The sequence below is a fragment of the Bombina bombina genome, chromosome 6, assembly GCF_027579735.1.
Source record: "Bombina bombina isolate aBomBom1 chromosome 6, aBomBom1.pri, whole genome shotgun sequence".
In the NCBI taxonomy this organism is placed as follows: domain Eukaryota; kingdom Metazoa; phylum Chordata; class Amphibia; order Anura; family Bombinatoridae; genus Bombina; species Bombina bombina.
In genome coordinates, this window is record NC_069504.1 from 945,615,425 (window position 1) to 945,641,569 (window position 26,145).

Sequence of the window (26,145 nt, forward strand, 5' to 3'; positions counted from 1 at the left end):
ATAACACACTGACAATAACAGCTGAAATTCAAAAATTGTTATCTACCAAAATCAAGAACAAGGTTGCAATCAACCCTGATGTGCTTAAACCCTTCAACTGGTTTAACACATAGTTATATTAAGCTCTAGACCAGTAATCTACCACTAGTAATCTAAACAGAACCAGAGAGCCAATCGGGGGGGGGGAATTTTGCTTTGCCCCCAATCACCCCATTACCATGGCAACTCAGAACCCACCCAGAATACTAAGTAGCAACTCATACATTGTACTGAGGAGACAATCATGCGATTGATTGGCGCTAGTTCTAAACATTTTAAGTACATGAAAAATTAGACTGTATTTGTAAAAGGAAAGAAGTGTTACTGTCATACAAATATTAAAGGGACATAATACTCATATGCTAAATCACTTGAAACTGATGCAGTATAACTGTAAAAAGCTGACTGGAAAATATCACCTGAGCATCTCTATGTAAAAAAGGAAGATATTTACCTCACAATTTCCTCAGCTCAGCAGAGTAAGTTCTTTGTAAAAAGTTATACTTAGCTGCTGCTCAGCTGCAGGTAAAATAAAAATAAAAATGAAGAAATGAACAGCAGCCAATCAACATCAGCAGTGCTGAGGTCATGAACTCTTTTACTGTGATCTCATGAGATTTGACTTAACTCTCATGAGATTTCATTGTAAACTTCCTTACACTGAACAGGGAAATAAGATGAGTGTGAACGAATGCTTGCTCCTTCCGCTGTCTCGGGACAGACATACTGATTTACTGCTTAGAAGTTCTTTACAATGGGATGTTGCTACTGAGAAACTTTTGAGGTAAAATATCTTTCTTCTTTACATAGAGAGTTTTCAGGTGATATTTTCTAGTTAGCTTTTTACAGTAATGCTGCATCACTTTCAAGTGTTTAAACATTTGGGTATTATGGCCCTTTAAGTGTCAAACAGCAGAACAAACACGAGGACCAGGCTATAACTTCATGTACTACTATGGTTATCTTGTTCTTTCAGTGGTCTATAAAGCATTTAAAGTCAATTCCTCTGCTCTGAAAGTCTTATTTGCATGCAGAAGGAAACATAAAAAATCAGCACAGTGTAAAACCATGTAACACCAACTTGCAGATCATACAAATGAGCTCATATTTTTAGTACTATAATAGCCATAACTAATTGTCAGCTTCTTGTGAATGCAAAAATGTATCAAAAAATGGCAATCACATTGTATCTCCCCTGTTATATGTTTTACAGAGATCTTACATTTATTACATTATTCACCTTCAACAATAGGAAAAATACAATAAAAAAGCTTCCTATGGCTATGCCTTTGCATTTAAGCAAAATTGTCTTCCCCAGGGAATTATAATTTTCTATTTAAAATGCAACATAGCTCTGTTGTCTTTTAATTGTAATATTATAATCCCCCAAGAAAGTCAATTTTGCTGAGACATGAAGCAATCAATATTTAATGCAGATTTACCTTTTTTTAATTTTTATTTTATCATTTTCATATTTTTTCTGGACCTGTAATATTTTGCTGTAACAACATTTTGTATTAAATCTCAATGTAGAAATATGAAATGTGCATACAGGATGTAAAAAATAGCCAAAGATAGAAACAAGTTCAATATCAAACTAAACTCAAAATTAAAGGTGAAAAAAATTAATTATATTATGGGCTAGATTACGAGTGGAGCACTATCTTAACGTGCACCAATAAAGGGGCAATTTTGCCCGTTTACGGGTGCATGTTAAATAACCAGCCATTACTAGAGGCTGGTTAATGTTCCTGCGAGCTTGCGGTTTCAGTTTGCACTTAATGCAATTAACCAGAGGTCAAACAGTTGTTAAAAATGTTAAATATGCCCCAATTGCCCCAAAAATACAGATGAGCATTTTTAATTTAAAAAAAAACTGCCCAAATCAGTTACAAGGGGTTAAAGTGAGGGGATGTAGGGTGTGTAAAGTGCCTTTGCATGGAGGTGAATGGGGGACTGTCTTTTTCCTTTAAAAATATATGTATATGCTTATATACATATATATTTATGTGTTAATATGTGTATATACCCATATAAACACATACATAAATATATATATATATATATATATATATATATATATATATATATATATATATAAATGTGCAAAAAGTCCAGCACTCACTATGCCATAATGCCTCCACCCAATTTACATATAAAGGGCAAAAGAGAGCACTCGCCGTTATTTTCGTGTCAAAAAAAGTGTTTTATTCCTTGTGAACGTTTTCGGGGAGTGAACCCGCCCTCAGACAATTCCAAATAATACAATCATGATTGTATTATTTGGAATTGTCTGAGGACGGGGTCACTCCCCGAAAACGTTCACAAGGAATAAAACACTTTTTTTTACACGAAAATAACTGCGAGTGCTCTCTTTTGCCGTTTATTTATATATATATATATATATATATATATATATATATTTGAAACAAATACTATAAGAAGAATGACGGTACATCTAAATCAATGCACCTTGAATGTTGTATATACAGAGGCGTACTGTACATTACATATATGTTTAGTACAGTTATGGTAATTGTCCTCAGAATAAATAAAATAAATGCATTCTGTCCTCATTCTTTCATGAAACTACATTCTGATTATACAACTAGATATTCTCTAACAGAAAGCAATTAGTTGTCAAAACCCCTCATGGATTTAATGACCTTCTTCTCATCAGTTACCTCTCAAAATAAAACTTTACTTCAGCTCTATCGTTAATAAAAATACATCATGTAATAAATAATTAAGCTTGCTGCCATTCTACAAATGTGCAGCAATAAAGGGTATTTATTATTCATTTAAGCAAGGTTTCAAACACCCTTTAAAAAAAAATCTATGAACTGTAATGATAGTCCAGGACTCCATTAACCCCTCGGCAAAAAAATAAGAAGAACAATTACCAATTTGTTTTCATCACTATGTCACTAAATTACTAAATGAGTCATGATATACATACTTGCTAAATATCTTCAATAATAATTGAATATGGTTGTTTATTTACTTTTGATTCTTAAAAGCTTTCCAGCATGGGGGGAAATCATTATCTTATTTATTGAGCACTAATCTGAAATATAAATGTCTTTCTTTCACATACAGAAAATTAGGGAACTCCTTTTAATGAGATATATAGCTCTTAAGGTAACATTTGCCTTTTAAGCATTTCCTGAAGGAGCTTGTAGTGCTGACAAGACAGCTTTAGAGAATTAGGTCCTACATGTGATAAAAGTATGTTCAATATAATGTTTTGCGTTGAGCCAATCTGATTCTTTGCTGGTTAAAGGGACAGTCTACACCAGAATTTTTATTGTTTTAAACGATAGATAATCCCTTTATTACCCATTCCCCAGTTTTGCATGACCAACACAGTTATAATAAAATACTTTTAACCTCTGTGCTTATCTTGTATCTAAGCCTCTGCAAACTGCCCCTTTTTTCAGTTCTTTTGACAGACTTGCAGTCTAGCCAATCAGTGCCTGCTCCCAGATAACTTCACGTGCACGAGCACAGTGTTATCTATATGAAATACGTGAACTAACACCCTCTAGTGGTGAAAAACTGTTAAAATGCAATCTGAAAAGAGGTGGGCTTCAAGGTCTAAGAAATTAGCATATGAACCTCCTAGGTTAAGCTTTCAACTAAGAATACCAAGAGAACAAAGCAAAATTGGTGATAAAAGTAAATTGGAAAATTGTTTAAAATTACATGCTCTATCTGAATCATAAAAGTTTATTTTGGCCTAGACTGTCCCTTTAACTAAAAGTAATCACAAACTCTTACATATATATATTATATATGTGTAACTATACAGGTTCATTATAATTTTTGTGAAGATTGTTTTTTCTTACATAGTTTTTAAAATTGTATTAAAGAATTCTCAGTTTTAATATGAAAATATTAATTGTTCAAATTTTTTACAGTAATTTGTGAGGGTATATTTTAAGTTTAATCCATTGGGCTATATTGATAAACGTTTGTGATTTCCTCAGCATGAACATAGCTTTACTTACACTTTTCACTCATTTATTAATTGGCGTTCCTGAAGCAGAAGAGCTTAAAAGGTGGGAAAATACAGACTATCTTTCAAATATTATAACTTTAGCAACTTCAGAAACGCACTTCAGAAACGCACTTGAAGAACATTTATGGTAAATGCTTGTAAGTGTAAAATATTTGAATATCTTTTTTTATTGTAAAGTAATCTTGCTAGATAGAAGATAAGATGCATGGGAGCCCATGCAAACTTAAAGGGACACTAAACCCATTTTTTTTTCTTTTGTGATTCAGATAGAGCATGCAATTTTAAGCAACTTTCTAATTTACTCCTATTATCAATTTTTCTTTGTTCTTTTGCTATCTTTATTTGAAAAAGAAGGCAAAGGCATCAAAGCTATTTTTTGGTTCAGACCCTGGACGGCACTTGTTTATTGATTAAATTAATCCACCAATCAGCAAAAACAACCCAGGCTGTTCACCAAAAAATGTGCCGACTCTTGCTTTTCAAATAAGGAGCTGTCTCATTTTAGGTTCAGCACCCTGGATAGCACTTGCTTATTGGTGTCTACATTTAGCCACTAATAAGCAAGCATAACCCAGGTTCTGAACCAAAAATGGGCCAGCTCCTAAGCTTTACATGCCTGCTTTTTAAATAAAGATAGCAAGAGTACAAAGAAAAATTGATAATAGGAGTAAATTAGAAAGTTGCTTAAAATGGCATGCTCTATCTGAATCACAAAAGAAAAAAAATTGGGTTTAGTATCCCTTTGAGTAATTTTAGGGTTTAGTATCCATTCAACTATTGTTTTTATATAGACAATATATATATATATATATATATATATATATATATATATATACATATATACACAGGTAGCCCTCAGTTTACGCCGGGCTTAGGTTCAAGGAGGAATGATTGTAAATCGAAACCGTTGTAAATTGAAACCCAGTTTATAATGTAAGTCAATGGGAAGTGAGGGAGTTAGGTTCCAGGCGCCTCTCAAAATTGTCATAAGTAACACCTGATACATTATTTTTAAAGCTTTGAAATGAAGACTTTAAATGCTAAACATCATTATAAACAGTATCAAATAATCACACAACACAGAATATAATTAAACTAAGTTAAATGAACAAAAACATTTGCTAAAACAGTATTATAACCTAATAAAATAATCACACAACACAGAAAATATAATCAAACTAAGTTTAATGAACAAAAACATTTGCTAACAGCACCTAATAAAATAATTACACAACAGACTGCATCATCATCAAGCTAAGTTTAATGAACAAAAACGTTTTTTTACTTGCATTTTTCTGCAATTAGTTCTCTGCTTTGTTAGCATGTTAGATAATATTGGGTCTGCACCTATTATATGCATTTCAATCTGCAGTGATTAATAGGCAGTTAGGCACCCTCACCTCAAGCAGCTGGACAGGAAGATAATAGGGAAGTGCCTTCTAGAACTTGTTGCTCGATAAGTCTGGCCTGATCTGTGTACACAGATCAATTTCAGGCTGTAAAGCTTGCTTAACTTTGCCAAAGTAGTCTAGCTGCAGACTGGAGCTCCACTCTAGATAGGAAACATGTGACCTCCACCGACTCTAGACAGGAAACATGTGACCTCCACTGACTCTAGACAGGAAACATTTGACCTACACTCAAAGCTTTTTTTTTTTTTAATCAACTTTAATGTAACAAACAACCTATAGACAATCATTCTGAAAACGAAACATTTTGCAGCTTTCTTGTTCTTCTTAATGTGCACTCACAGTGGTTACCTTATAAATGACAATCAACATAAACCACTGTGAGTGCACATTAAGAAGAACAAGAAAGCTGCAAAATGTTTCGATTTCAGAATGATTGTCTATAGGTTGTTACATTAAAGTTGATTTAAAAAAAAAAAAAAAAAAACTTTGAGTGGAGGTCACATGTTTCCTGTCTAGAGTGGAGCTCCAGTCTGCAGCTAGACCCTTCTCAACTTTGCTGAAACACAAGCGGACAGCTCCACCTACTGGCTATTTTAATTAGTGCAATGTTTTTCAATGCATTTCAATAGCAGTCACATGACTGAAAAAAAAGGTTGTTATTCCGAAACGGCATAAATTGAACTGGCGTAAACCGAGGGCCACCTGTATATATATTAAAGGTATAAAAAAATACCCTGAGGTTTTAATAAAAAAAAGTTTAGCTTTACATAGTAAAACAACTTTGATATATACGTTCATCATTTATTTTGCCCCCTTTTCATGTAATTTATCTCTTAAAATGGTGGCTTTTCTAATTCTCAGAACTGAAAAAGCACACAACCGACTTCTCATTGATAACCCTGCTACATATCTTTATCTTAAACAGGTAAAAAGTGCAAAACAATTAACTTTATACTAACAATACGAATGAGAACAACCTTGTCAGCTGCTCAAATTGTCTCTTCCAAATGTAGCAATTTGTAGATGGCGTTTGTCAAACTATTTGTTCTTAAAATATTTAGACTTGGCTGATATAGTGTTCTACAGCATGACAGCAGAAATATCTTGTAATTACATTATGCTTACTATACATTTAAGTTGGAGTTTAGCACTGAAACAGATCAGTTATATATATCTGACATATGGGAATTTGTTTATTACTATTATGTACAATTTAAAGGGACATTAAACACTTTGAGATGATGATATACAATTATTAATTGCATATATAAAAAAAACTTTGCAATATACTTCATTATTTATTTTGTACCGTTTTCCTATAATTCCATTCTGAAATTGTAAGTTTTTCAGTTCCTGTTAGAAATGGAAATGCAGAACGCTGTTATATTCCACACAGCCATTGGCTGCACACGCTAGAGATCTATTTATAACTGTTCGTAATTGGCCACAGCAGAGAAGGTAACCTAAGTTACAACATGGCAGCTCCCATTGTTTTATAGACACTAAAACTTTACACTTATTTTGTCAATATTTAAACAGCTAATGAAACTTTAAAAAATACATCTACATGTTATTCTCAGACTAATCTTTTTTTTGAATGCATCATATCTAGATTGTAAGTTCCCACGGGAATAGGGCCCTCAATTCCCCCTGTATTTGTCTGTAAAATTTTGTGTCTTATCGTATTGTTTCTCCACTGTACTGTTCCTTGTACCCATGGGCAGCTCTGCGGAATCTGTCGGCGCTTTATAAATAAAGAATAATAATAATAATAATTCTATCTAGCATTGTTTAGTGTTTAATGTACCTTTAAATAACTAAGTACAGTTTATTCACAAAGTTGACAAATGGTTTGTGTTCTGCAAAAAGTCAAATGAGATTAGTCATTGATGACAAGCTATCTAAAAGATAAGCTTTGCACAAACATTTCAGCTATTAAAAAATAAAACTGGCTAGAGTTGCATTAATTAACCCCTTGAGTGCTAATGATGGCTCTGAGCCGTCACAGAGTTTCCCACTCTGGTGCTAATGACGGCTCAGAGCCGTCACTAGCACTCTGCCAACTTGAGGGAGATCTGGGGGCTCCCACCCGCTCCTACCCCGGCGATCAGTGCTGCATAATGAAAGGCATCACCGGGGCTTCCGTTTTGCCCGGTGACGTCACGCGCAATAAATGTGATGACGTCACCGCGCAACTTTATTTAACATTAACAATGTTAAATATAGGAGCATGGGGCATGCTGCTTAGAAGCCTGTATCTCAGGCATCTAAGCAGCTACAAACCCCCAAGACCCACTGTTGGAAAGGTAATCATCTAACCTTTCCAACGGTGTAAGTCTTGGGGATCTGAAATAAATAAAAAAAAAAGTTAAAAAAAAATATTTTTAAAAATATTAAATAAAAGACCCTTTAAGAAAACCTTAGCACTCAGGTTGGAAAGTGCTTAGCACTCAAAGGGTTAAACTTTAAAATTAAAGGGACAGTAAAGTCAAAATTAAACGTTCATAATTCAGATAGAGCATGGAATTTTAAATTACTTTCCAGTTTACTTCTGTTATCAAATTTGTTTCATTCTCTTGGTATCTTTTATGGAAGAGTAAAACTAGGTAGGCTCAAAAGTGCTCAGGAGTGTGCAGGTGTCTTACAAAGATTATTTGTAGCTTTTTTATATAATGTTGCAAAACACTGCTGTCATAGAGTACTAAAGACACATGCACACTCCTGAACTCTTATGAGCCTACCTAGTTTTACTCTTCAATAAAAGATACCAAGAGAACAAAGCAAATTTGATAACAGAAGTAAATTGGAAAGTTGTTTAAAATTGCATGTTCTATCTGAATCATGAACGTTTAATTTTGACTTTACTGTCCCTTTAACTTAACATGGTTTACAATCAAATACATGTATTGTGATACAGTAACAGTATATTAAGATAGATTAATATTATTAAAGAGACAATCTACACCTTATTTATCTTAAAGTGTTACCTTAGATTAAGCTGCAAATATCCTTCTGCACCCCTTTCTATATCATGCAGAAGGAATGGTAAAAAAAAGTTTTTTTTTTTTGTTTTTTTTTAAAAGAATATAATTTTAGGCCAGTTTGAAATGGTTGACTAAATTCTGCCCACTGACGATATCACGATCTGGGTCCTCCAATCACAAAAGCCTCACTAGTTGGATTCAGCAGACTTTCAATTCTATTTGGCAGAGTTCCCAGATGCAGCTCGGATCTTGAAGTCATCAGTGGACGGGGTTTAGCGGCCATTTCAAAGTGGCCAGAAACTATATTGTATTTAAATAGGTGCTTACCTTTCCTGCTGCATGATATATAAAGGAGTGCAAGAGGCTATTTGCAGCTTAATTTAAGGTAAGATTTTAAGATGACTAAAGTGTTGACTGTCCCTTTAAATTTAAAAATGTAGTCATGTTGAATTCTAATGCAGTGAAAAAAATAATATGAAATTAAACATTTAATTTAATTTTAAATGTATATTTTCTAATTACTATTATCTCATTTGTAATTTAATATTATTCAATTATAAAATAAATATTATTTTCAGTATCTCTGCAATAATTGCATTGGGTTGTATGTATTTTATTAATATTATTTTTATTTGCTTTTGTCTTACAAACTGACCTAATAATGATTGACACCTATTATTCTAAATGATCTTCCAAAATACCATTCCGCTTAGTTAGGTTCGTATAGTCAGGCGCATAAAACTGTACTATTGTTTACCTATCACTAAACACAAAGTTATAGTTAGCGTAAGAGTGTTAATCCTAAAATGAGCATGTGCCAGTGAACCAATTACAAGCAGCATATGTGCTTACATTGCAATATGTAATCTGTGTCAAGCTCAATAGTAATGCAATTATGGGGATTATTTTAACTATGTGTTTAACCCCTTTGCAGGGGATCAATACATAGTTATAGACAAACTCGATCACACTAGGGGGTTGATTGCAATCTTTTAATTGTTTTTCTATTTTTTTTTAAACAAAATTCGATAGGCTTTAATGATGAATGACTATTGTAGAAAAATAATGTAACTTTTCAAAAGGATTGTGATTGACCCCTAAATAATTTATTTACTACAATTTTAAGTACCTTTCAATACTTATAAGAGTAGAACCAAAGATAAAGATCACAAAACTTGAAATCTACGACTTTTAAAATGTCAGGGTAAAGTCAGTTGCAAGTCTGTGCTTTGTAATAACTGTGAATATTTTTGCCAACAAGTCAGCTGGTTTGCACAAGTTGGTTGTAAATGATTTTTAAAACTGTCTTGTATTTTGTAAATAGTCACTTTGCCCATTTTTTCAGCACATTTATCATAAAATGATTGACAGCCGCCGCATCAGTGACTAGAACCTTTTTTATGTAAAATATTAGAAAAAAAAATATGTTTGTTAGATGGTCATCTTTATAATGAACAATGAAGAATGATTTGAAAATTGCTAGCATAATTACTTTTTTTTTTTGTAATGTCCATATTAACAAGTGTTTTAAATATTTTTTGGAAAAACACACTCACACACACACACACACACATATATATATATATATATATATATATATATATATATATATATATATTGTGTGTATAATATACATACATATATATATATAAATATATACCGTGTGTGTGTGCAATTAAGAAGAAAGATTAATTACGCTAGCAAAATGACAAAAAATGGATGATCTTCAAATTATTCTTCAATACTGTTCTTCTAAAAAAAAATAATATATATATATATATATATATATATATTTTTATATATATATATATATATATATATATATATATATATATATATATATATATATATATATATATATATATATATATATATATATATAAATATATACACACAGTTTAGGTGTGTGCACTCTCACCATCCGTCCACAATTGCCAGGGTGCTATAAAACTCAGTTATACTATTTTCAAAATAAGCACTCACTGGGCTTCAGCCAACTGTGAAAACAAGTGTATTATTTAATGTGACGTTTCGGGACACAAACAGTCAGAGGAAGGGACTGTTTGTGTCCTGAAACGTCACATTAAAGAATACACTTGTTGTCACAGTTGGCTGAAGTCCACTGAGTGCTTATTTTGAAATATTATATATATATATTTGTTTTAAAAAAAAAAATTAAAACACTGTGATCCAACCGAAACTCATCAGCTCTTTATCTGGCCTGCTACTCACCCATTTGTCATTATTTTCAACACACAAAAACCTTTCTTTAAAACTTTGCAGGATGCACTTTAATCAGTGAATGATTATCAGTCTGTGTGTATATAGATATGTTTTGTTATTATTTTGCAAAATCTTGCTTATATATAAAAGTATGTATTTTGTTTCAGTTAATAGAATTTCTAAAATAAATGTTTCAATTATGAAAAAGGTTAAAACAAATGTTTTCAATCCACACTCTTATGAGATGTTGTAGACTCCTGTTTTTTAAACATAGAGGGCCATATTACAAATGGAGCGCTATTTAACACTCCTGATTGAGCATTAACTGTACTAGAAGTAAGTATTTTTGCGCTCATTGGATTGTGCTCGTATTACAAGTTAAAAGTAAAAAGTTATCACTCGCGCCCTTACCCAACGAAGGTAAAAAGTTGAACTTGCAATATTGCGCGCACAATAACCTATTCATCATACAAGTCAATGGAGCAATAAAAGGGGAAAAATCCTAACAACCAACTTGTGTACAAACCCGAACACTTATTCTCGCTTAACCTAACATGAAAATATGAATATTTCACATTCCAATGTTCTTCACATAGAAGAATATGTTCTAGTTATTCCTAAGTACATATTTCTATAAATATCTAATTGGTAAGTTTGGTACAATATATATCTATAACCATATATATAGATTATTATATATAGGTATAGATATTTACAGCTATATATATATATATATACAGCAATATCTATTTAACATACATATAACATATTCCCCTATGTGAAGAACTGTGTGAAATATTTACACAGTATAACACTTAATTAAAAATGAATATTGCATAAATATGCTTTTACATGTTTTCATTTACTTAACTGCAAAGGGCTTCAATGCACTTATATATATGTCTATATACAGGGAGTGCAGAATTATTAGGCAAGTTGTATTTTTGAGGATTAATTTTATTATTGAACAACAACCATGTTCTCAATGAACCCAAAAAACTCATTAATATCAAAGCTGAATAGTTTTGGAAGTAGTTTTTAGTTTGTTTTTAGTTATAGCTATTTTAGGGGGATATCTGTGTGTGCAGGTGACTATTACTGTGCATAATTATTAGGCAACTTAACAAAAAACAAATATATACCCATTTCAATTATTTATTTTTACCAGTGAAACCAATATAACATCTCAACATTCACAAATATACATTTCTGACATTCAAAAACAAAACAAAAACAAATCAGTGACCAATATAGCCACCTTTCTTTGCAAGGAGACTCAAAAGCCTGCCATCCATGGATTCTGTCAGTGTTTTGATCTGTTCACCATCAACTTTGCGTGCAGCAGCAACCACAGCCTCCCAGACACTGTTCAGAGAGGTGTACTGTTTTCCCTCCTTGTAAATCTCACATTTGATGATGGACCACAGGTTCTCAATGGGGTTCAGATCAGGTGAACAAGGAGGCCATGTCATTAGATTTTCTTCTTTTATACCCTTTCTTGCCAGCCACGCTGTGGAGTACTTGGACGCGTGTGATGGAGCATTGTCCTGCATGAAAATCATGTTTTTCTTGAAGGATGCAGACTTCTTCCTGTACCACTGCTTGAAGAAGGTGTCTTCCAGAAACTGGCAGTAGGACTGGGAGTTGAGCTTGACTCCATCCTCAACCCGAAAAGGCCCCACAAGTTCATCTTTGATGATACCAGCCCAAACCAGTACTCCACCTCCACCTTGCTGGCGTCTGAGTCGGACTGGAACTCTCTGCCCTTTACCAATCCAGCCACTTGTCCATCCATCTGGCCCATCAAGACTCACTCTCATTTCATCAGTCCATAAAACCTTAGAAAAATCAGTCTTGAGATATTTCTTGGCCCAGTCTTGACGTTTCAGCTTGTGTGTCTTGTTCAGTGGTGGTCGTCTTTCAGCCTTTCTTACCTTGGCCATGTCTCTGAGTATTGCACACCTTGTGCTTTTGGGCACTCCAGTGATGTTGCAGCTCTGAAATATGGCCAAACTGGTGGCAAGTGGCATCTTGGCAGCTGCACGCTTGACTTTTCTCAGTTTATGGGCAGTTATTTTGCGCCTTGGTTTTTCCACACGCTTCTTGCGACCCTGTTGACTATTTTGAATGAAACGCTTGATTGTTCGATGATCACGGTTCAGAAGCTTTGCAATTTTAAGAGTGCTGCATCCCTCTGCAAGATATCTCACTATTTTTGACATTTCTGAGCCTGTCAAGTCCTTCTTTTGACCCATTTTGCCAAAGGAAAGGAAGTTGCCTAATAATTATGCACACCTGATATAGGGTGTTGATGTCATTAGACCACACCCCTTCTCATTACAGAGATGCACATCACCTAATATGCTTAATTGGTAGTAGGCTTTCGAGCCTATACAGCTTGGAGTAAGACAACATGCATAGAGAGGATGATGTGGTCAAAATACTCATTTGTCAAATAATTCTGCACTCCCTGTATGTATACATATGTATTTATGTGTTTATATGTCTGTAAATACATATATACACATATAAATACATAAAAACACATTTATATACACACACAAACACACACATATATATTTTTATATATATATATATATATATATCTTTAGACATATATATGTAGTTACCTCAATGTTAAATTAATTTGCCTGACTTTTTGTGCAACATTTTAATTTTTCCGAGAAATTGCGGTAATAATTCTAGCATAAATCGTGATTCTACTCAAACGATTTCAATTGCGATCAACTTATAAGATGAAAGCAATTTAACCTGTATGCTAACAATTGCGAAAACCTGAGTACAATAGTTTGGGCACCACTTGTAATCTAGCCCAAAGTGTAATGCATTACTATATCACATAATAATATGGCAGGTGTACCAATCAGGAGTAGCATATTATGAATGTCTCCTCCAATCATCATCTATATCATAATCTCGAATAGCACATTCTTACTTTGGGTGTGTAATTTTGACTTTTCAGTTAACCTCATTACAGCGGTTAAACAGATAGACCTTTACCAAATCGGAGTGTTTTATTTTAAAGCTAGAATGTTCCTTTCAGATGAACATGCTGGGAATTTTGCTGTGTCAAAATGCATTTGAACAGATTTGTCATGGCAGTTCAGAATGTCAAATTGTACATGTGGGTTGAATGTCCAGAGGCCAGACACTGTGTCTAACACACATTCACTGTCATGTAGCAGTTCTATCTCACATAAATATCTAGACACTTGGCACTTAAAGATACACAATACACATAACACAAGAGGGACTATAATGCCTACAAGAAGCCATATTGTACATTTATTTACACATCTCCAATTTAACCACTCTCACAGATGGAATATACATCAATTCCACACTTTGTAAATTACTGCTTATGAGCAATAACAGCTGTGTATATTATTCCTCTACTATTTTTTTTTTTGTAACCATTACAGGTGGGAACACTTGTTTTGGTTTTCAATCCAACAAACTGTGCAATCAAAATTTGCAACAAACACTTAAATTTCCCTAATCAATTAATGTGATATAGTAAAAACAAATATGGTAGCTTCCAATGATTCCATGATAACATTTAATGATGAAAATCCTAACCCCAAAGCTAAATCTCAAGGGGTATTACTGGGGAGAGGGGTCACTTTCAATCTTTATTTAGTTTTTAAAAACCCTCCTCTCTCTATTACATATCTCATTTTCTGTATAGAGTATTAAACATGTAAAATAGGGACCATCATGCTAATTCAGCATTTCTCTAAAATTACAAGAGTTTCTGGATTATTAGAGAGAACATTTTACAACAAAGGTTTGGACAACCCACATGAAATTGTTCTCTTTGAAGAAGCAACCTAAAAGATACAATAAAGCAAAAAAAGTAATGTTCATGATTCAACTAGAGTATGACATTTTAAACAATTTTCCAGTTTACTTTTATTATACATTTTTCTTAGTTCTCTTTGTTAAATAGCAATCTTAGGTGAGCTCAGGAGTGTGCATGAGTATTAAGTCATCTGGTAGCAGCAGCTTTTGCAAGAGTGTTTATAGGAATGTTATATGTAGTTGCAAACTTGGCTGCCATAGAATGCTAAAGACACATACATGCTCCTGAGCTCCTACCTAGGTTTACTCTTTAACAAAGGATGCAAAAAGAGTTAAGCAAATTTGATAATAGAAGTGAATTGGAATTTGTTTAAATTGCATGTACTATCTGAACCATGAAAGCTTCATTTTTAGTTTATTGTTCATTTAAATCCTTTCATTTTAATCTATGTATAACATATTGCATTTATATATTGAGCCCTCCATATACTGATGCCATGTGACAGCTTATTATTAATAAAACATAAAAGGCCCCATGTATCAAATTCTGAGCCGACAACGTTCTCAACTTGAGAACTTGTCATCATGGCTTTGTGGGGTCTTTATGTACCATTAAACACTCAAGTGTGTGTGTAATGCTTCCCTCACGTGACCATTCACACAAGACAAGGGCCTGTCAATCACCCAGAGCGAGCGCGTTCAGGGTGATTTCTCTCCGCCAACTCAGAGGTTGCAGAGATTTAAAAAGCAATGGTCTGATGACTGCTGCGTCTTACATTGTGGGAACCATGTGCGAACCTCAAGGCCTCAAAAGCAGCTTACGTTGCTTAGTACATGGAGCCCAATAGCTGTACATTTTAATTTAATCAGCATTTAACTGTTATTTGATTGATTAGCCAAACAGAAAATAATATGCAAATTATTTAATCGGATCCCTTATGTAAATATTAATTAGAGCACTTACAAATATTTTCTTGAGATCATATGAAATACAAAACTTCAATATATGTATAGCCCTACAATTAATGTCTGCATCAACATTTTATTTATAGCTTTGCTTGTTACCTTGATTTAAAAATTAATATTGTTAATCTTTATTTCTGCACTACATTAGATGTGTTACTCTTCTTTGGAGTTTAAGATTATACCATTACTTTAGAGACAGTTAATGCCTGGAAACAAAGTGATGTGCATATATTTTTTCAAGGAGACCAGAAGGGCATCAAGATTAAGGTGAATGTCAGTTACAAGCACACCTTTGTGGCTGTGCTCAGAATAAATAGGAAATGCAGCCAGCCTAAACAGGGGAACTACTCAATGATACAACATGATGAATTGGAAAAAAAGACATAAGCTGAAAAATTGTGATAAGTAATAATGATATATCATTAATAGTTTGTTTTTTTAGCTTCAGAATTTAATCTGTATTCTCTGATCAAACAGCTGTGATTCTACTGTGAGACAAATAGAACTGTACCCTTCTTAATATTCTTTTCTCATAAACTGTTTAGATTCAGTTTGGATCTTATTCAAACATCACAAAAATAATTATTAGAATACATAATATAATTATCTTTGTGACTATTAAAAGCATTTAGTTACATCATATATGTAGATAATCATAATTATTCTATTTTTTCAATAATTATTAGCATGGTAGACAGTGGTACATATGAGATGCTTATTATTTCTAATATTTGCACAAATATAATAGCATTTTCTTATGTAACTTTAAATCTAAAGACCAGTAAAAAAAATGTATTGATCTATTTTACTATACACTTTAAAAAAATAAAAAAATTATGAAAATAAATATATGGTACATTGTGCAATTATTTAAAATTAATCTCTTATAGTAATATTGGGCAGTTTATTTGGAATGTGTATCCACACTAGGTTGTACCACTGCCATATGCTAAAAACTGTGCACTTACTCCATCTACAGGTCATTATCATAGTGGCACTTGGTTTATGTTCTGTTTGTTTATATATGTTATTTCACACTGACTTATTACATATTACATATAACTGTGTTACAATAAATATTGGGTCTATGAATTGTACACATAATATAAAGACATGTGGAGACAGAAGAGAGAGAGAGAGAGAGAGAGAGAGAGAGAGAGAGAGAGAGAGTGAAAGATATAAATTCAGTTTTAAAATTTGTAAAAGTGTGTTTAAAAAGTTCAAGAAACTAAAAAGTGTTTTACAAGATTGTATATGTTGCATTTTTTTTTGCTAATTTATTTTATTTTTTGCTTTTCTATATATAAGTACACTTTTTTTCACAGAATACACACACAATTAATAAAATATGTCACATGACCCCTAGAGGTGAATCTTTATTCATATAAACACCACAAAATGGACACAAATTAAATTCAAATTCATTATATTACCTGTTTTATCTATAATGTCTGCTCTAATGTTACCATAAACATGATAAAATGTAATTAAGTGACAAGGAACTGTATGGTAATTATTAGGTAATGAAATTGTTGTACACCTTGCCTAGGCCTAGTTAAAGGAATATTTGACCAAAGTATTTTAAGATTAATATACAATAAATATTAAAAAAATGATTGATATAGAAAAAAAATAACATGGATTTCTTGGGGATCTGTGAAAGTCTTTTTCAGCATTTATATTTGTTATTTTGATAGACAATACATTTTATAATATTCATCCCACATCAATGAAGCAAATATAGTTAAAACTGTGTGTGTGTACATGTGTATGTGTGTGTTAACACATATATAAAAAATAAACAATGATCTTCTTTATACGTTTTCATTAACACTTTAAAATTATATCATTATTTATAAATGTAAATAATACTAACTTAAAAAAAATGAAATTGCCCAGTGTCATGTTATCACATTTTTTGACCTATGTGATATATGTAAACGTTACATATTAATCCACGTCAATAGACTCTTCATTTCATATGTACTTTATTATTACCATACATAATGCATTTAAGGTCAGGCCATGCAGCTATAAAACAATTACCAGATATTAAATCCACTTATGTGAAAGTGAGCAACCAAATAAATGCAGTTACAATATAAATCTTAGCTCATTATAAAGTTATTTTGTGTTTAGTTATTCACAGTTCATAACATGTGAACTAACATATTAGCAGATACAAAATAGCATTGTAATTTCAAGGTATCAATATTTTCTTACCTTATTTCAGTCAATGTGTTTAAAATAAGTGTCCAGGCCAGACAATCAACAATAGTGTGTTTCCTCTTCATTTTAAATGTCCAGGGCTAAAAATGAACACAACAATAACAAAAAAATACATAAATATTGATGTTCACAAAATAGCTATACTTGATAGTGATAAACATGCAGCAAATGTGCACTTTGTTGATAATTTTCCTATATCAATGTTTAGTTTCTTATTCAATCTATGAAGATTTACTTTATGGTGAGAGAGATATAGACTACTCAGTAATGATGTTAAATGCAAGCCTTTTAAATATTATTTATGTTTCAAATTGTGCTGTATCTGTATTTAAAAAAAACCCAATGCAAACGTGTCAGCTTTTTTTAAGCAACCTGATCTTCTGTAAGTAATTCTGATTAAGTGACTCAGATCTATATTCTTGAAAGGCATTAGTAGAAGAACTACATTTTCCATGGTTGTTTAAGACTTTTAAGACAGTATATATATATATATATATATATATATATATATATATATATATATATATATATCTTATTAACATGAACATTATAAATGTGGAACAACACATCAACTTATTTCTATCCATTTCTTTGAAATTCCATTATCTCCCAGCATGTTTAAGATATACATCTACCTCATCCCCTAAACAATTGATTCTGTTTATAAAATATGACAGAACAAAAAAATAAAAAGTATATATATATATATATATATATATATATATATATATATATATATATATATATATATATTTATTTTTTAACGCCTAGGAGATACCACTTGGTGCCTTATTTGCTAGGGAATATATATATATATATATATATATATATATATATATATATATATATATTAAGTGAAATTAACTATATATAGTAGATAGTTTTTTATATATTTAAAAACTATGAAGAATACATCATACATATGGTTTAAATATGAGTTAAGGCAATTGCTCATTGAATAACCATTAATTTAAATTATACAGAATATATAAATCCTATATTCACACATAATGCATCCCATATATATATATATATATATATATATATATATATATATATATATATATAAATATATATATATATATATATATATGTGTGTGTGAATACACACACAAACATCACATATATTTAATTTTTTTGATATATCTAATAAGAAATCAATTCTCAGTAATAAGTAAAATATACAGTCATGTCAATATTGTCGTGTAACCACCAGAATAAAATAAGTCGTGGTTGATAAAAAAAGGGTTGGAATGAAAAAAAAAAAAAAATCCTCCATTGTGAGTCACATTACATGCTGTACTGGCTTGTTGGTGAGAAAGGTGCATACATTTAAATGTAACTAGCATGGTCTTGGTGTAAGAGAGGAAAAAAACGTATGTATTCAACTGTTATGACATTCCCAATATCAGACAGTCGGTAAAAGCATACGATATTGTTATAGCTTAAGTATTCCAGTCATGACATATGGTCATTTGATGGAAGAAATACTGGAATACAAACAAAAACACCCCAAACCCCAAATCCTGTGGACTTCTAGTGCCAGGTCTGCCTAGAAGTACTACTGTTGTTGTCTATAGGGTGTCCTGCGTACCTGCTGCCTTTAGAGTCAACAATGCAGAACTGCCCAAGTCTTAGAATATCTTCTGTGTTGGAAAATCCCATCAACTTCCTAAAGCAATTTTCCCCTTAACCCTTTGGGGTTTAACACCCGAATTAGTATAGATTTAGTAAATAAATATATATATATATATATATATAAGATTCATAAATGATCATCGATCGCTGCGGATTTCCAAAGTGAGAAAGAAAAGATGGGCACAGCAAGAGGAGAGAGAGAGAGAAATAGAGAGAGAGAAAGAACATCACGCCATAGAAGCCCACTGATGACATTTGGGAAATAAAAGAGCCTTACCTATGATACCTCTGAGCAAAGGGTCCTTGGAAATTTCAGGAGTGTGGAAAAAGGGAAGGTCGCTTGAGAAATCCAGTCTGATGAAAGTGACTTGGAGAGAACCTGGGTAGAGATGAGTGGCTGGAACTCAGAGCCTTGCACGGCCCTGCCTCTCACTCATCCAGCAGGAGCAATCACAGCCACATCGCTATCTCCCTCATTGATATTCAACCCTCAAAATTTCTAATCAGTTTGGAGATCACTGTTTTTTCCCCCCTATTCCAAGAGAGTGTTAATTCATCCCAAGGTAAATCGGATGTAGAAAAGGCTGAGAATTCATGCCAGAAATGTCTGATTTATTTTAGAACCAAACGTGGTACCAATTTGGCATCTACAGACTCAATCCTCTCAGTTTATATATGCAACACAATTTAACTTGCATTGCTCTTGTCCCTAATCCCAATCACTGGATGCAGGCTAAAATCCTTCAGCTATCTGCAGCGTTTTGTGATGCAATGTCTATTTCACGGTTGCCATTGACAGAAAAGAGAGCTTGTGGGGGGTGTAGTAACAAATTCTGTATCCCCATCAGATTCTGTATCCCTCTCTCTCTCATGCACTTGTATTCAGCTCCAGACCCCTCCCCAGTCTCTCTGACAGCCTGTCTCCTTTTCTGTTCCCTTAAGGTGGTTTAGCACAGTTGCTCTTCACTAACAGGCATGGTAAAAACGTATTCTAGATATACATGGAAACACAATTGTTAGCCTTTATGAGATAGAGGAAAATAAGAGACTTTTCTCAATGCAAAAAAATATTAAAATCTAATATTCTAGAAATATAAACAAAACAGAACATTTTCTTTACCAAACGTACACAGTAAGAGATACAGTGGAAAATGTTTCCAAATAGTATTCTGAGTATAATTCCTAAAACATTGTATGTGATTTTATGAAGGTATGAAGTACTCTTGTAAACAGTGCATGTATTAAATTTTGTATTTACTCAAATGTATCATATATTGCACCACTATTCTATTTTAAGTGTAAATAGTTGAAAAACATTATTGTACCACAGAAGTAACATTGTTAAATGATGCTAATTGCAGGTAATAAGTTCAACCTCAGAGAGATACTCAATAGAAAAAGTTCCTAAAGATGTCAAATTACTTTGAATTGGCGTTTTTTAGATATTTTTTTTTATGGTTTAATTATAGAATTCTGCTTGATTTTTTTTTAAAATGACAGTTCTTAACAGCAAGGGAATTCAATAAGTTGGAGTGCATACTAATGCAGGTGTATGCACAATGTATATAAGGATCTACCAGTAGATCTCTAAGCATTGAAAGTATATCTCAAGACTGGGGGATTTCCGATTTCCCTCAGCCAGTAATGATAACATAAGCTTAAATTTAAAACAAAAAATGTAAAAATATGTTTGGTGCAGGTATACTGACAATATATTGAGCTAATTTAAGGTACCAGGTGCACTAAAAATAAGGCCAAACATTTACAGAAATAACTCCTATATATTCAGTCAACTGGTCAACTGTTAATGTACCTGGGTACTCTGAGAAGATTTGAGACTAGAATCCAGAGCTTATTTAAAGGGAAGTTAAATAACAATGGAATTCACCATCAACCATTCAATTATGTTTAATGTAAAAACTTAACAGTGTACTTTCATTAATTATTTTGGTCACTTTCCCAACAATTTGACTTTAAAGAGTGCAGTTTTACCACTGCCCAGAAATGGTGAAACCCATCTTGAGAATGCAGAATCCTAAACATTCTACAATGTGATTGTTTGATAAGTGCAATAACTCACTTATATCACTCCCTAATAGGCCATAGTAGAGGAAATAAAAAATGAACAATAAGCAAATAAGGTTTTAAAGGGCTATATTCTTAGACTGCAATTCAATTCAGACTTTACTAAAAAAAAACTAAAAAAAAAACTATAATTTTTAGTTATTTTAATGGGTCAATAATGTAAAAATTAAATGTTCATGATTCAAATAGAACATGCAATTTAAAACAACCTAGGAACAGCAAAGCACATCTGGTAAGCCAATGGCAAGAAGTATATACGTACAATCATCAATCACCAGATAGCTCACAGTAGCACATTGCTGCATACCTAGGTATGTTTTACAACAAAGGATACCAAGAGAGCAAAGAAAGTTTAATAATAGGAGTAAATTGGAAAGTTGTTTCAAATTTAATGCCCTATCTGAACCATGAAAGTTACATTTTGACTTTTCTGTCTCTTTAATGACTGTCTCTTTAATTGCTGACATTCACTATATACATATACAAGCCCTTTTTATGACACCTAAAGTAAATATTCAATGTTCTTGTTATTTAATTTGTAAATTGAACTATATAAGTTAGCATATTTTAATAAATACTTTGGAATTGTTTTCCCAAATGTGTTGATTGAACCCAAGAATTCAGAGACCAGGCAGTAACTTATGACTTTACGTTCATACGAAGAGTAAAACAAGCTTTTGCTAGGGCCTTTAGCTCATGTTACATAAAGACTGAGATACAACCACATAAAAAAATCAATATATAACACCTGTCATTTTTGTAGCTTGAACCAAGTTCTTTTTTTTTTTTTTGCAGCAGCAGCAGCAGCACTCATACACTCGCACAGATACTTATCTGTGTTTGTATATGTGTGTGTGTAGTACAATGACTGTAAAACAAACATACCACACACACACACATATATATTTATATATATATATATATATATATATATATATATATGGAAAATCCATTCTTTCACAGTCAGTACATAGATAACAAACAATATTACAACCCCTTTTCTCATGGACTAGCTCCCAATTTCATCCCTGACATTCTCGTAGCTTCATTCCATGCTTTTTTTATTTAAGGTGGCATAGCACAGTTAAGGGCTTGGTTTCTGAAAAAAAAAATATTTTTTTCCTTTTATTTTTTCTTTTGAATTTTTTTTTTTTTGCAGTGGTCAACAGTAATTATTTTAAAATACCTTTGTGACATATTGTGATTTTTAAACTTTTTAGCGGACAGAATATCATAGATCACAGAAGAGCCAGTTCAAACACCAATTCCAACTGTGTGATAAAAATTTGAAGAGGATATGAAAAACTAACTAGCTTGAAATTTCTAGTTTAAATTTATATTGTTTTATTTAATAATTATTTCTTGTTGCATAATTTCATTGTTTATTTTTTTTTTAAAAAATGAACAGAAAACTAGTTACATTATTAACAATATAATCCTGACAAAAGAACAACAAAAATGAATGCATACACTGATTATTTTCTTTGATAATATGTACAGTAAAGGCCTCTATGAAATCTACAATCAGGTGATCAATGTTTTAAACGCATTAGTTATAAAGTGAGCGCAAATGTTTGCATGTTAGTGATAGTGGGTTTTTGTGATCGTCTGTGTGCAGGATAAATTGTTCTTGTATTATGAATTGAACTTAAATGCAATCGATTTCAATTGCAAGTTACACAATCATTGGATTACTGTGACTTCAGAGCTGTGGTTAACTGTTTCGCACATATAAAAAGTTGCACAAAACACACAAAATACATTATAAAGTACACTTACACTCATAATAACACCATCTAATAAAAAATATTAAATAAAAATATTGCACACAAAAGTTATACGTTTTCAAAGATATGAGATCTCAGGTGTTATTATGAGGCAAACGGTTTTAACATAGAAGTACATACATAAACATGTCTAAAGATCTATATGTATATATATATATATATATATATATATATGTGTGTGTGTGTACATATGTACTTATATGTGTATATATGTGTTTACAGACATATATATATATGCATATAAACACATAAATACATATGTACATGTGTACACATATATAGACATATATATATATATATATATAAGTGCTTTAGAGCCCTTTGCAATTAACTAGATTAAACATGTAAAATCATATTTATGCAATATTCCATATTTAATAAAGTTCTTAACTGTGTATTTACTGTAAATATTTCACATTTCAATGTTCTTTACAAAAGGGAATATGTACTAATTATTTATAAATAGATATCCCTATATATGTGTGTATATATAGAAGTGCAAAAGTCCAGCACTCACTATACCAAAGTTCCTCCGGGGTGCATCCCACTCAATATGTATAAACAAGCCAAAGAGAACACTCGCCGTAATTATTGTCTCAAAAAAATGTTTTATTCCTTGTGCGTATATATATATATATATATATATATACCTATATATATATAATCATGTATATATATTTAGGTATAGATATATATATTTTTCCAAAAAACATGTGATATATGTAGAAATATATATAAATAGAACATATTCTTCTATGTGAAAAAGATTTGAATGTGAAATATTCATATTTTCACGTCGGGTTAGCACACTTAAAAATATGCAGTCGGGTCAGCGCACTTGAGAATATGCAGTCGGATTAGCACACTTGAGAATATGTGGTTGGGTTAGCGTATTTGAGAATATGCAGTCAGGTAAGCACTTATAAGAATATGATATTGGTTTAGTGCCAATGAGAAAATGTGATCGGGTTAGCACAAATGAAAATATGCGATCGCGTTTGCTCGCAAGTAGGGTGTTTTTTTTTACTTTTTTTTACTCTATTGACTTCTATGGGGGAATAGGTTATTGTGTGCAATATTTTCAATCTTGCTTTGAAGTAAGCAGTTTGCGCTTGTCGGGTTAGCAGGAGAGTGCAAACTTTTTACTTTCAACTCACAATACGAGCACAACCCTACGTGTGCAAAAAGTTTACTTCTGGCACAATTAGTGCTCTAGCCTAAGTGCTAAATAGCAATCCACTCGTTATCTGGTCCTGTGTGTGTTATCGCTATCTCCTATCCTCTCTCTTTACCTCTGTCTCTAAACTTTCCAGCTCACCCTCTCCCAAAATGTTGAGATCTTCAGTAAAGCTAAGCAAATTTTACACACACACATACACTGCATGCAGAGAATACAAACACACACACACACACACACTAAAAACTATACTACACACACACATGTGCACAGAATAAACACACATGTATAGAATCCACACCCTACATGCACAAATACACACAATAAACATACTACACACATACACAAAATAAACACACACTACACACTTACATAATACACACGCACACATTTTAACAATCTAACAATATCACTATCTCCTACAGCATGACCTATACAACTGCACATTGTGTGATCTAGCAGTGTATGTATGGGTAAAATCGACCATGTTTACTTTTGTTCATTTTATATATATATTTGTATATATATATATATATATATATATATATATATATATATATATATATATATATATATCATGCAATGTTACAATCTATAGTCTTTCAATATCTTCTTTGAATTTTAGTAAATGTAATAAGATTAACAGCATTCAGGTAAGATTCATGTAGGGTGCCACTGAATAGTTATAGACAGAGATTGTACTTTTTTCACTCCAATATGTTACTTTGCATGACCCATGTAATGCCAATTCTACTAGTTATTTACACAAGTACTATGAGTTTAGTTACCCAAGTACAAAAGAAACAATTTTCACTCTTTACAGTTAATGTGTTAAGCCACCTTAACTGAACAAAGGCAAGCATGACTGTAAGAAAGGGAAGGCAGGGTTTAGAGACATATGTTAGTGCATGATAGAGAGTGATACAATATCTGATAGGGATACAGGATATTTTATTACAGATGTCATACCGTTGTATGTTTGATATATGTCATCTTTTATTATGTGTTTAATAAATAATCCCATGCTTAACAAGAAGGGAAATCAATATCCATCTTTTAAAATAATTTAAGTACTCATTAAGTAACTATGATGTTTGCCTCAAATGAAAATATTCTTAAAGAGACAAGAAACCTAAAAATTTTCTTTCATGATTCAGATAGAGCATACAATTTTAAACAACTTTCCAATTTACATTTATTTTCCAATTTGCTTAATTTTCTTGGCATCCTTTGTTGAAGGAGCAGCAATGCAAAACACACCAGGAAAGCCAATGACATGTCAGTAGCTAGCTCCCAGTAGTGCTTGGCTGCTCTTGAGCCTACCTAAGTATTCTTTGCAACCAACGATAGCAGGAAAATGAAGCAAACTTGATAATACAAGTAAATGCTTTGTCATAATCCTAAAAGACAAATTGTGATTTTTATATTCCTTTAAAAGACAAATCTGTGTACTATTTTAAATTGTAATAATTGATATTTTTATAATGCAAATTTTAAAATATGTAAAACATTGGTAACAAGCATGACTTGAAGCATTTGTGTTTTAAATGTTCCATCATGACACATTATCTTTATCCTACTTAAAAAAAATAACCAAACTTTTAAAAGTGTGAAACTTTTAGGACCTACTGAAAACACTGAAAGTCTACAAGAATGGTGTGTTCACTAAATATGGTGCTATTGGGAAAAACTGTCTAGGATCTAGAGTAGCAGAGAGCAAGAACAGTACGTGAATATGCACAGAGGAAGTCCATATGCAGTG

General features: G+C 32.1%; 1 protein-coding gene across 1 annotated transcript in view; it reads right to left on the reverse strand.

The window, feature by feature from the left end:
• GABRA1 (gamma-aminobutyric acid type A receptor subunit alpha1) overlaps positions 1–19,742 on the reverse strand; it is a 324,076-nt gene extending 304,334 nt beyond the window's left edge. The window contains exons 1-2 of the mRNA XM_053718584.1: positions 19,612–19,742; positions 17,691–17,776 (exon numbers count right to left, since the gene is read on the reverse strand). Of these exons, the coding sequence (XP_053574559.1) occupies positions 17,691–17,761 (71 nt within the window). The 5' untranslated portion in view covers positions 17,762–17,776; positions 19,612–19,742. The remainder of the gene's footprint in view (positions 1–17,690; positions 17,777–19,611) is intronic.
• Between the last annotated feature and the right edge of the window lie 6,403 nt (positions 19,743–26,145).